Consider the following 12,648-nt stretch of genomic DNA (forward strand, 5'->3'; position numbering starts at 1 on the left):
CTTCCAGGTTCTCTTTTCTTTCTTTCTGGAGTTCCCCTTATTTGGGTACTGGGCCTTTTTGACAGAATCTCAAATTGTTTTTTTAAAATCTTTTCTCTCTGATTTTCCTTCTCTTTGTTTCGTACTACTTTTTGGATGAAATCTTCAAATCTATCTTGCAAACCTTTTGTTAAGCTTTTCATTTGCCATCGTATGTTTTATTGACCAGAGTTCTGTTCGGTGTTCTGAAAGCTCCTGTGTATAGTCCGTCACTTATCACAGACGCAGCATCTCCGTAAAGATCTGGATCACAGATTCGTGATTGTTTTAATCGTTCCTCCGCGTCCGCTGACTGAGGTCTCCCAGCCCTGGCTATGCTCTCCTGCCCAGGAGGCTTTTTTGGGGGGTAGAAATTGACAAACGGATTCTAAAATTCATATAGAAATGCAAAAGTTCTAGAATAATGAAAATGACTTTGAGTCAGAAGAACAGAATTGGAGAGTGAAGACTTTAACACTTACCATAAAGCTACAGTAGTCAAAGCCAGGCGGTGCTGGCAGTAAACCGACAGACGAGTCACAGAACAGAGTGGGGAGTCCCGAGACAGCCCTGCACACATTCGGACAGCTGACAAAGATGTGAGGACAGCTCACGGGAACGCCCAGTCTTTTACAACAAAGGAACACTTAGACATCCACATGTGAAAAAAGAGCTTCAACTATAGCTAGCATCATATATAAAAAAATTCCCTAAAAAACGTAAAACCTAAAATTATAAAACTTCTAGAAGTAAGCATAGGAGAAAATGTGCCCTTGAGTTAGGCAAAGATTTCTTAGGTACAACACTAAAAGCGCGATCCATGATTTTTTTTTTTTAAAAATTGATAAATTGGACTTCAATAAATTAAGAACTTTTGTTCTTTGAAAGACATGATTAAAAGACTGAAAAGATAAGGGTAAAATGTCTGCAAATAACATATCTGATAAGGGACTTTTACCCAGATTGTATTTTTAAATCTCTCAAAACTTAGTTACATGAAAACAATCAACTTAATTTAAAAATGTGCAAAAGATGGAGCAGCTACTTCTCCCAAGAAGACAGACAGATGGCAAATAAGCACATGGAAATATGCTTGACATCACTAGTCATAAGGGAAATGCAAATCAAAACCACAATGAGATATCACTACATGTCTATCAGAATGGCTAAAGGGCAAAAGATCAATCACACCAAGTATTAGCAAGAATATGGAGCAACTGTAGTTCGCATTTGCTGCTGGAGGAAATGCGAAACAGTACAACCATTTTGGAAAACACCTTGGTGGTTTCTCAAAAAACTGAATACACATCTCTCATGTGACCCGGCCAGTGCACTCCTAGGTATTCACCTGAGAGAAATGAGAGCACGCGTCCACACAAAGACTGGCCATGAATGTTCACAGCAGCTTTATCTGTGACAGGCACAAACTGGAAACAACCCAGATGTCCATCAACAGGTGAAGGATAAAGAAACATGGTCCATCGATACACTGGAATGCCACTCGGCAACACAAAGAATGAACTCCTGACAACAACAACAATATGGGGGCCGGCTGTGTGAATGTGTGGTGAAGTTTGTGCGTTCCACTTTAGCAGCCCGGGGTTCGCCAGTTCAGATCCTGGGTGCGGACCTACACACTGCTCAAGCCATGCTGAGGGGGCGTCCCACACAGCACAACTAGAAGAACCTACAACTAGAACATACAAGTATGTGCTGGGGCTTTGGGGAGAGAAAAAAAGAGCAAGATTGGCAACAGATGTTAGCTCAGGGCCAATCTCCTCAAAAAAAAAGAGAGAGAGCTCACTGCTAACTTCAGTGCCCTGATGTACTGAAAAAAAAAAAAAGACAGAATAGCACCCTTCTTTTTTACTTATTTATTTTTATTAAGGTTATGATTGTTTACAAAGTTGTGACATTTCATTTGTACATTATTATTGGTCAGTCGTCACACATACGTGCCCCTTCACCCTTTGTGCCCACCCACCTTCCCTCTGGTAACCACTGATCTGCTCTCTTTGTCTGTGTGCTTGTTTATCTTCCACATATGAGTGAAATCATGCAGTGTTTGTCTTTCTCTGTCTGGCTTATCTCACTTAACGTAACACCCTCAAGGTGTTGTACCATCCATATTGTTGCGACTGGGACGATTTTGTCTGTTTTTATAGCTGCATAGTACTCCATCATATATATACATCGCATCTTCTTTATTCATTCATCATTGGATGGGCACTTGGGTCGCTTCCACTTCTTGGCTGTTATGAATAATGCTGCAATGAACACAGGGAAGCATAAATCTCTTTGTATTGTTGATTTCAAGTTCTTTGGAGAAATACCCAGCAGTGAGATAGCTGGATCATACAGTATTTCTATTTTTAATTTTTTGAGGAATCTCCATACTCTTTTCCATAGTGGCTGCACCAGTTGCATTCCCACCAGCAGTGTACGAGGGTTGCTTTTCTCCACAACCTCTCCAACACTTGTTATTTTTCCTCTTGGTGATTATCGCCATTCTAATGGGTGATATCTTAGCGTAGTTTTGATTTGCATTTCCCTGATGATTAGTGATGTTGAACATCTTTTCATGTGCCTGTTGGCCATCTGTCTTCTTTGGAAAAATGTCTGTTCATATCCTCTGCCCAGTTTTTGATTGGGTTGTTTTTGTTGTTGTTGAGTTGCGTGAGTTCTTTATATATTTTGGAGATTAACCCCTTGCCAGATGTAGGATTTGCAAATATTTCCTCCCAAGAGGTGGGTTGTCTTTTCATTTTGTTCATGGTTTCCCTTGCCTTGCAGAAGCTCTTTAGTCTGATGAAGTCCCACTTGTTTATTTTTTCTTTTGTTTCCCTTGTCTGAGTAGACATGGTATTTGAAAAGATCCTTTTAAGACCGATGTCAGAGAACATACTGCCTGTATTTTCTTCTAGGAGTTTTATGGTTTCAGGTCTTACATTCAAATCTTTGATCCATTTTGAGTTAGTTTTTCTGTATGGCATAAGGTAATGGTGTACTTTCATTCTTTTGCGTGTGACTGTCCAGTTTTCACAACACCGTTCAAGAGACTTTGCTTTCTCCATTGTACGTTCTTAGCTCCTTTGTTGAAGATTAGCTGTCTGTAGATGTGTGGTTTTATTTCTGGGCTTTCAATTCTGTTCCATTGATCTGTGTGTCTGTTTTTGTACCAGCACCATGCTGGGTTTTCTTGTTTTTGTTTGTGGTTTTTGTTAAAAAGATTAGCCCTGAGCTAACATCTGCTGCCAATCCTCCTCTTTTTACTGAGGAAGACTGGCGCTGAGCTAACATCTGTGCCCATCTTCCTCTACTTTATATGTGGGACGCCTACCACAGCATGGCTTGACAAGTGGTACCACATCTGCACCCTGGTTCTGAACCTGCGAACCCTGGACCACCGAAGCTGAACATGCAAACTCAACCACTGCGCCACCGAGTGGGCCCCTATGCTGTTTTGATTACTGTGGCTTTGTAGTATATTCTGAAGTCTGGGATTGTGATGCCTCCAGCTGTGTTCTGTTTTCTAAGGATTGCTTTAGCTATTAGGGGGTCTTTTGTTGTTCTATATGAATTTTAGGATTCTTTGTTCTATTCCTGTGAAGAATGTCATTGGGATTCTGATTGAGATTGCACTGAATCTGTAGATTGCTTTGGATAGCATGGACATTTTAACTATATTTATTCTTCCAATCCATGTGCATGGAATATCTTTCCATTACTTTACATCACCATCAATTTCTTTCAATAATGTCTTATATTTTTCATTGTATAAGTCCTTCACCTCCTTGGTTAAATTCACTCCAAGGTATTTTATTCTTTTTGTTGTGATTGTGAATGGGATTGTGTTCTTGACTTCTCTTTCTGTTAGTTTGTTATTAGAGTATAGAAACACAACTGATTTTTGTAAGTCTATTTCATACCCTGAAACTTTGCTGTAATTGTTGATTATTTCTAATAGCTTTCCGATGGATTCTTTAGGATTTGCTGTATATAAAATCATGTCATCTGCAAACAGCAAGTTTCACTTCCTCACTCCCTATTTGGATCCCTTTTCTTTCTTTTTCTTGCCTAAATGCTCTGCCCAAAACCTCCAGTACTATCCTGGAAAAGAGTGGCGAGAGGGGGCACCCTTGTCTTGTTCCTGTTCTCAGAGGGATGGCTTTCAGTTTTTCCCCATTGAGGAAAAAAAAAGGATGAATCTCAAAATAATTGTGCTGAGAGAAAGAAGCTGTAATACATAATTCCATTTATGTAATGTTCTAGAAAATGTAAAAGAATCTACAGTAACACAAAGCAGAGCAGTGACCCCCCCCGGGGACAGTGAGGGGCGCTAGGGCTGCAGTATGTCACTTGTGATGGTTTCATGGACATGCGCATATATCAGGAGTTACAAAATTATACAGTCCAAACACGCAGTTTATGACACAGTAATCATACCTCAATAAGACTTTTATTTTTAAAAAAAAATGATGCTTGCTGTAGTTTTTTTTGGTCAGTAATTTTATCAGATTAAGGAAGTTTCTTTTTATTTGCAGTTTGCTGAGAGTTTTTTAAATCATGAATAAGTTGAATTTTATAGCCTTTTTCTTTACATATTGAGATACTTATATATTCTTTGTTATCTAATCTGTTAATGGGGTGAATTACGATTGATCTTTGAATGTTAAATCAACCTTGCATTCCTGAAATAAATTCCACTTGATCATGGAACAGTACTTTTTAAAGAAACACACTACTTTTTTTACGGCAGTTTTAATTTCACAGCAAAACTGAGCAGAAAGCACATAGATTTCCATATAACCCCTGAACCCCACACATGCACAGCCTCCCCAATTATCAACATCCCCCATCAGTGCCCATTTGTTAGAACCGATGAACCTACACGTCATCATCACCCAACACCCATAGTTTACATTAGGGTTCACCCTTGGGGATGTATATGCTACAAATCTTGACAAATGTGTAATCACGTGTATCCACTGTTACAGAACCATACAGAGGAGATTCACTGCCCTAAAACCCTCTGTGCTCCACCCATCCATCCTCACCTTCTCATAACCACTGGTCTTCTTACTGTCTCCAAGTGCTGCCTTTTCCAGAATGTCAGAGTTGAGTCTTACAGCACGAAGCTTCTTCAGATTGGCTTCTTTCACTTGGTCATAGGCATCTAAGGTTCTTCCATGTCTTTTCAGAGTTTGATAGCTCATATCTTTTTATCACTGAATAATACTCCATGTCTGGATGGACCACAGTTCATGTATCCATTCACCTACTGAAGGACACCTTGGTTGCCTCCAAGTTTTGGCAATCATGAAGAAAGCTTCTATAAACGTCCATGTTTATAGAGTTTTTGTGTAGCCATAAGTTTTCAAAGCCTTTGGATACATACAATTGCTGGATTGTATGGCAGCAGTAGGTTTGGGGTTTTTTTGTCATTTTTTTTGTGAGGAAGGTTGTCGCTGAGCTAACATCTGTGCCAATCTTCCTCTATTTTATATGTGAGATGCTGACACAGCAGGGCTTGATAAGCGGTGCACAGGTTGCACCCAGGATCCAAACTCATGAATCCCAAGCCAAAGCAGAGCACGAGAACTTAACCACTATGCCACCGGGCTGGCTCTCAGAGCAGGTTTAGTTTTGTAAGAAACTGCCAAGTGTCTTCAAAAGGGGCTGTACCATTGTGCATTCCTGCAGCTCCGCATCCTCACTAGCATTTGGTGGCGTCAGTGCTCTGGATTTTGGCCATTCTAATAGGTGTGTAGTGGTATCTCGTTGTTTTAATTTTGCACTTACCTGATGACATGTGACGCGGAGCATCTTTTCATTTGCTTGCCATCCGTATGTCTTTGGTGAGGTGTCTGCTAAGGTCTTTGGCCCATTTTTTAAATTGGGTTGTTTGTTTTATTGTTGAGTTTTAAGAGAACTGTGTATATTGTGGACAACAGTCCTTTATCAGATGTGTCTTTTACAAATACTTTCTTCACTGTGAACTTGTCTTCTCATTTTCTTGATTAATTCTTCAATATGTCAGTTGGTTTGACTGCTGACATTTTGTTTAGTATTCTTGTACCTATGTTCATGAGATACATTAAGCTTTAATTTTCCTTTCTCCTAATGTCCTTTGTAAGTTCTGGTATCAAGGCTTAAACCGGCTGAATAAAACAAGGTGGGATGTACTCCTTCTTTTGTATTCTCTGGAAGAATCTGTGTGAGAGTGGTATGATCTCTTCCTCGAATATTTGGAAGAATTCACCAGGGAAGCCATCTGGGTCTAAAGTTTTCTTTTGCGGTGAAGTTCTAAACTACAGATTATATTTATTTAACAGATATAGGATCACTCAAATTTTCTATTTTTCCCAGTATCAATTTTGGTAAACTGTTTTCTATTACATCTAAGTTATCAAATGCATTTGCATCAAGGTGTAAACAATATCCTTATTACTGTTCTGGTGTTTGCAAGATCTGTAGTGATGTTCTTTTTTTCATTCCTGATATTGGTAATTTGTATTTTATCTCTTTCTTTCTTAGCATCTCTTCATGATCTGTGCCTGAATCAATTATTTTATTGGTAGTTACAAAATGGTGATTTTTAATTTCATCATTCCTCTTTCGTTTCTTAGCTGGCATACTGTAGAAAAGAGCTTTCCTCCCTTCCTCCCTTGAGTATCACTCTGGACTCGTGGATTTTTTTTTTTTTTGGTGAGGAACATTGTCACTGAGCGAGCATGTGTGCCAATCTTCTTCTATTTTGTATGTAGGATGCTGCCACAGCGTGGCTGAGGAGCAGTGTAGGTCCACGCCTGGGATCCAAACGTGCGACTCCCAGGCCACCAAAGAGGAGTGCCCAAACTTCACTGCTGCGCCTCCAGGCTGGCCCCTGGGGTCATCAATTTTTAGCAATTCAAGGTAATCTGCCCCAGTAGCACCACTATTTTTATTCCCAGTCTATTCTCCATGGAGCCCTGGTTCCTTCAGTGGCGAATGGCACTTAGGAACCAAGATCTGGTGGCTAGGCATGCTCCTCACCACAGCATGCCATTGCTTCTAGGCCCTTTCAGAGCACAGACCTAGGAAATTATTTTAAATCACTAATTTGAACCAATATCTACAGTGAAATCTAACCTCCAGGGCCGTCCTCACCCCCTCATCCATCCCTGTGTCCCCTCCTCACAGTGAGGACTCTGCTCTGGCCCCATCAGCACATTCCTGTTTGCTCTGCCTACATCTGTCACGTAAACACGTGGTGAGAGGGACGCGGCTCACGCTGCCTGGCCTGGTGAGGCATGTGCCCGTCTGCTTCACAGGATGTGAAGTCACAACAACCCTTTGCGACAGGCAGCATCAGCCCCACTGCGGGGAGGAGGAGACAAATGCAGAAGTGAAAGTGACTTGCCCATCGCTCCAGGGAGGGTGGGCAGGGCCGGCTGCTGCTGGAGCCTGCAGTCTGTGGGCGCACGGAGCAGGGGGTGGCCACTGCTGCCTGCTGATGGCGAAGTGGCCCAGGGAAGCTTCACGGACCTCTGAGCTCCGCTTCACCCTTGGGCCACCCCCAGATATGTGGCAGGAAGTCTCCTCCTCCCAGATGCCCCCCCGGCCCCACGCTCAGGCGACACCTTCGTATCTCACACACAAACACAGGCACGTGCACACACAGCTTCCTGACCCGCAAGGGCTCCCTGCTGGCGCACTGCTGTTTCTCTGTAACTGCGGGGACAGATTTCACACCACAGGTGCTCCAAAAACATTTGTTAGATAAAGGAACGAAGGAACGAACGAATGAATAGGCAGCATGACTCCCAGGGCTGCACAGGGAAGGAGCCACCGAGGAGAATTACTTTTGTGCCTCTAAGAGCAGGTGATTCTCACACCCGTTCCTGTCAGGCCCAGTCCCCTGGCTCCAGAGCAGACCACTGCTGACCGGGTCGCAACACACACCTGGTGAGAGCCTGCGGGGGCTGTGCGAGTGGCTTCCCCTGTGCCTGCTGTCCCTCCCACGCCCCTTCCCGGGGGCTCACCTGGCGACGACTCTGATGTCAAAGTCGGGCTGGCACCAGGAGTCCATGAGGACCAGCAGCCGCCTCTGGAGATCCGGGAAGCCATCCACATAGCGCTCCACGAGGTTCACCTTGTCCTGGAGGAGCAGCGGGGTGCCCATCTGGGGGCAGCAGACCCTCAGGCCACAGCCCTACAGGCGCCCGGTGCCTCCACACGCAGTCTTCATCCCTGAGCCAAGACCCCAGACTCACCTCCAGCCCAGAGCCAGAGTAGCCGGAGTGTCACACAGAGATGGCCTGGGGATGGGTCCATCTGACACCCTCCCCGTCCTCAGGGAGCTCAGAGGTCCAGCCAAGTGCCTGAGCACCTCCATGAAACTCCACACGCTGGTTCCTGAGCATGATGTACTCCCCCCGCCTAGGCCCCACTGTGCCCTGGGCCTCGTCCCTAGGGCTCTGTGGTCATCCCCATCTTCACGACAAAGGACTGGAGGCCCCAAGAAGTAAGGAGGATCCTGGGGAAGCTCAACTGTCTCCTCTTTGTCTTCACCGAGCTGGGGGAGGGGCACAGGATGGAAACCAACCACCAGCAGGGCCCCTGGTGGCCCAGGAATGTCTTGCCACGGGAAAGACAACATGTCAGCACTTGTGCCTGGCAAACACCAACCAGATCCCCAAGCTGCATAGGCCCTCCAGGAAATCCCTAGGGAGAACCTGACTGTGGCATTGGGCCTTGGGACGTGCTGGCTGTTCCCCCAATAAGAACCAAGCCTCGACAAAGCCCCCCTCCCAGTGGCCCCCACAAAAGACCCCTCTTGGCCTCCATTCCACACCCCCACAAGGTCACATAGGTCAGGCTGCCTAGAGCCCAGGTTGGATGGGGGCCCATCCGCCAGGGCAGGACCCCAAGGTGTTGGGGGGGGTCTTCATGGGGAGCCCCTGTCCCCAAAATCTCTTCTGGCCACTGCACGTCAGAGAAAGATAGCTTGGTGGGATCCTAGTGATCTGCCAGTTTCTGAGCGCATCACACAGAAGCCCACTGCTCAGAGGCACTTGCTGGCCTCTCCCTGCCCCTCCTCTTGGGCCTCCCCTGCGTGGTCAAGCAGCCACGTGTGACCCCTGCCTTCCAGCACTACTGGCCCCACCCTGTGGGGAGCAAAGCCCAAGGCGCGGTGGTGGGAGACTCCCCTCCCCAAACTGTGGTCTGGAGATATGGCCTTTACCCAAGTTGGAACCTAAACAATTTACACGGGAAGACACGTACCTTTTCCACATCTAGTTCTGGCTGCAGCTTCAGCTTTGTGCTCAGCATGACAGCCTGGCAATCAAAGAGAGTGGGTTAGACTGGGCCAGGAGGGACCAGCAGCTCGCGGTGAGGGCTCCGCCCTTCTGCACTGAAGCCTGGTCACCTCTGAGTCGAGGTAGGCACAGCGATGGGGACTGTTCTGGTCCAGCGGCATGGCCTCCAGGCCAAGGGGCCTGGAATCCAGAAGCATCCCAGCTGACAAGCCCCGCCTGTACTGAGCCAGGTTCCACATGGGGTGGGGCAGGTGGAAATGACCCCTGTGCCTCCCAGACTGGGGTGTGGCCTGGATGGGGCCTCGAGGTGGGTGCTGGGTCCAAGCGGCCCAGGTCAGGGCTGATGAATGGGTAGAGGACTCAAAGGGAAGGGCAGAAGACAGAGGCAGAAACTGGCATCACCTATCCACGGGCCGGGATGCCCAGGAATCCCGACACTGGCACACGCTACTTTCCCCACACCTGTTCTCACCTGCCCCAATGCTCCCAGAAGCACCGCCCCCCCTCAGGTAAGTGCCCAGCGTGGCAGCCATGGTGCCCACAGCAAGGGGCCAGGGCGGGGGACCCCTGCTCTGTGCACTCTGGAGGTGCGAGGGGCTGCGGCCTGAGAACGTGCAGGGGCTCCTCCTGGCCTCTGAGCACTTTCCACAAGGGACACTCTGTGCGCCCCTAAACCGCTAAGAGCACACGGCTGTCTGCGCGTGCAGTGGGCGGCCCCCCCTGGAGCGCTGGAGGAGAACCTGGTGCGATCGGTGTTGGGGGCCAGCAGAGCTGCCCCTGGGTCCACGGAGCGCGAGGCGCCGCGCACGCCCGCTTCCCGGGGCAGCCATCGCCGGGCTGGGGGAGCGCGCCCGGCTGAGAACCTGAGAACCGGACCCCGGCCCAGCTTCTCCTGTACCCGGCAGAGAAACGCCGCTGCTCTGCGCGCCCGCACGTAGCGCTGCTATTAATAATTTCCATACATCGCGCTCCCATTATGAGCAAAAATAACCGCAGAGCAGCCGGCCACCCGCTCGCAGAGAGGACCAAAATAGCGGCCTGGGAAAGGCTCTCCGGTCTCCAGCCCCGGTCGCGCGGGGCGGGGGCGCAGGGCCGGGGCACTTCCCTGCCCGGCGCTGACCCGGCAGCTCCACAGCCTGGCTGGTGTCCAGGGCTCGGCCTCGCCAGGCCCCGTGGGGCCGGGGGTAGAGGGAGGGGGCGGGGAAAGGGCTGGGGAGACGAGGAGAGGGTTGGTGAAGGGGTGCGGGGCTTAGGGACAGGACCAGGAGGGGGATGGGGAAGAGGTGCGAGAGGGAGGGGCTGGGAAGGAGTGCAGAACTTGGGGGAGAGGCTGGGAGAGGGGTGGGAGGAAGGGCCTGGGGAGGAGCCAGGGGAGGGGGAGGGGCTCAGGACGGTGGGAGGGGGGCAGGGCCACCGTGCTGCCAACTTCCCTGTGGGCTGCTCCACCCTCACAGGATGGCTCGGACCTCTTCTGGACTGGACACCTGCTGAGAAGCTGAGCGCACTGGACCCTCACCCAGGAAGGCCAGTGTGCACACCCAGTGGCCTCGCACCCCAAGTTCAGAACCTAGGATAGTCAGAGGCCCCCTGCCCTGTCCTGCGTCTGCTGTGCTCTGGCCTGGCTTCCAGGCTCCTCCAGGGCCAACGCCTGGACCTGGGCTTGGACAGGCCAGGCCACAGCAGGAGGAGAAAGGGCATGGGAGGGAGGCCTGGGGGCCTGGGATGTCCCATCCCCCAGGCCAGGCCCTGGGCCAGGGACTGCAGGAGAGGTGAGCAGGGACGTGAAGCCGCACCGTGAGCTCCCCCATCATCTCTGCTGGGTTATCAGTCTCCATCATCTGGTGGGTCCAGCCCTCAGTGGGCCCCCTAGGCACCCAAGAACTCTCTGAATCCTGGAGTGAGGCCTCAAGCTTGGGGGTGGCCTGGGATGGCGGCCTGGGTCGCGGGGGGCACTGCCCCTCACAGCAGCAGCAGGAGCTTCCTCATGTATGGCAGCCTGGAGTTGGGTCACTGCCCACGGGGAGGCTCCCCTTCCTGCCTGCCAGGACTCCCTTCCCGCCGAGGAGCCAACGGCTTCCAGGGGGCCTGCTGTGCCAGCCTCAGCCCACTCAGCTGTGGCCCTGCGGTCAGGCCCTGGCCTGCAGTGCCTATGCAGTGGGCTCTCAGTGTGCACTGGCTGAGGAGGGCGTGGAGGGCCAGCATGGAAGGGCAGGTTATGCTTGGAGCCTGCCCTCCCTGGACATGCAGCTCAGGCCTCACCTGTGAGATGCATACACACCCTTCCTGGCCACACAGTGACGCTTTCAGGAGGAGCTTGAAGGGCACAGCACAGCCCTCCTCTCCTCCCTGATTCCTCTAGCGCAGCCAGCTTTCTGTCCAGGCCCAGCTGGAGCTCTCCGCACACCCAGAGTGCCCTCTCCTGGCCAGGTGGCCTGTGTGGACGCTGCAGGGGGTGGGGGGGCCAGCGTGTTGGGGGATGGAAGGCCATAGACACCCCAGGGAGTTTGGGAGATGCCCTCATTCTGCACCCACACCCTGCATACACAGCCTGGAGGCTGGCTGAGGGGTGGGCACAGGACAAGGGGGAGGCGGCTCAGTCTCAGGGAGGACACCTCGGCTCCATCAGGGGTGGCTGTGGTGAGCTGGGGGCCGACTGGCAGCAGAACCAGGAAGCCCCTTGGCCTGCCCTCCGTCTTGGGGCTCAGGGGCTCCGTGTGGTTCTGTTCATCTCAGGCCATTTCTCAGTGTGAACTTCTGCTGAGGTGGTGGCAGGCCAGGCCGCCCCTGCCCACTGCCTGGTCACACGGCAGGCCCCAAAGGTGCAGGCAGATCAACTGCTGGCCCCAGATGCAGGCCCGGTGGAGGGGACCCCAAGAAGGAAACTGCCCAGGGCTGGGCCCACTTGGCACCTGGTGGGGCTTGCTGACCTCCTCATAGAAGGATGAGAGTAGGCCACTAAGAAGAGAGATGCTGGCTGCAACCCAGAGCGGCCGTGGCGGCAGCGACAGAGAAGCATTCCCCAGGACCCTGGTCCGTCTGTTCCACCGGGCGGACTCGGCGGCCTCAGACCCCAGGATGGGCCCGCCTCCCACCTCCACGGCTCAGCGCAGGCCTGGAGCCAAGGGGCCTTTTTTTTTTTTTTTTTAAAGCAAAGCTATCTTTTTACCTTGATAAGCTGTTTAAAAAATGTAAATAAAATAACGCAGTAGACAAAAGCAGGCATTCATCCCGCCCAGAGCCAGCCGCCGCCTGGACATGAAATATCGCCGCACATTAAGTCATGAGCCCCTGCTAATCCGAGCGGACAGGCCTGAATGCGGCCCCTTTC

At 50.1% G+C, this 12,648-nt stretch overlaps 1 protein-coding gene across 22 annotated transcripts in view; it reads right to left on the bottom strand.

Annotated features, from left to right (window-relative positions):
- The window catches only part of EXD3 (exonuclease 3'-5' domain containing 3), a 95,441-nt gene that overhangs the window by 41,383 nt on the left and 41,410 nt on the right, over window positions 1-12,648 (bottom strand). For 21 of the 22 annotated variants that reach the window (XM_070250459.1, XM_070250447.1, XM_070250450.1 and 18 more), the window contains 2 exons: window positions 9,286-9,339; window positions 8,043-8,182 (listed from right to left, as the gene is read on the bottom strand). In XM_070250459.1, coding sequence (XP_070106560.1) covers window positions 8,043-8,182; window positions 9,286-9,339 — 194 coding nt within the window. Of the gene's footprint in view, window positions 1-8,042; window positions 8,183-9,285; window positions 9,340-10,060; window positions 10,240-12,648 lie in introns of those variants that run through there. The other variant, XM_070250460.1, reaches the window with a different exon arrangement.

This window comes from Equus caballus, chromosome 25 (genome assembly GCF_041296265.1).
Source record: "Equus caballus isolate H_3958 breed thoroughbred chromosome 25, TB-T2T, whole genome shotgun sequence".
In the NCBI taxonomy this organism is placed as follows: domain Eukaryota; kingdom Metazoa; phylum Chordata; class Mammalia; order Perissodactyla; family Equidae; genus Equus; species Equus caballus.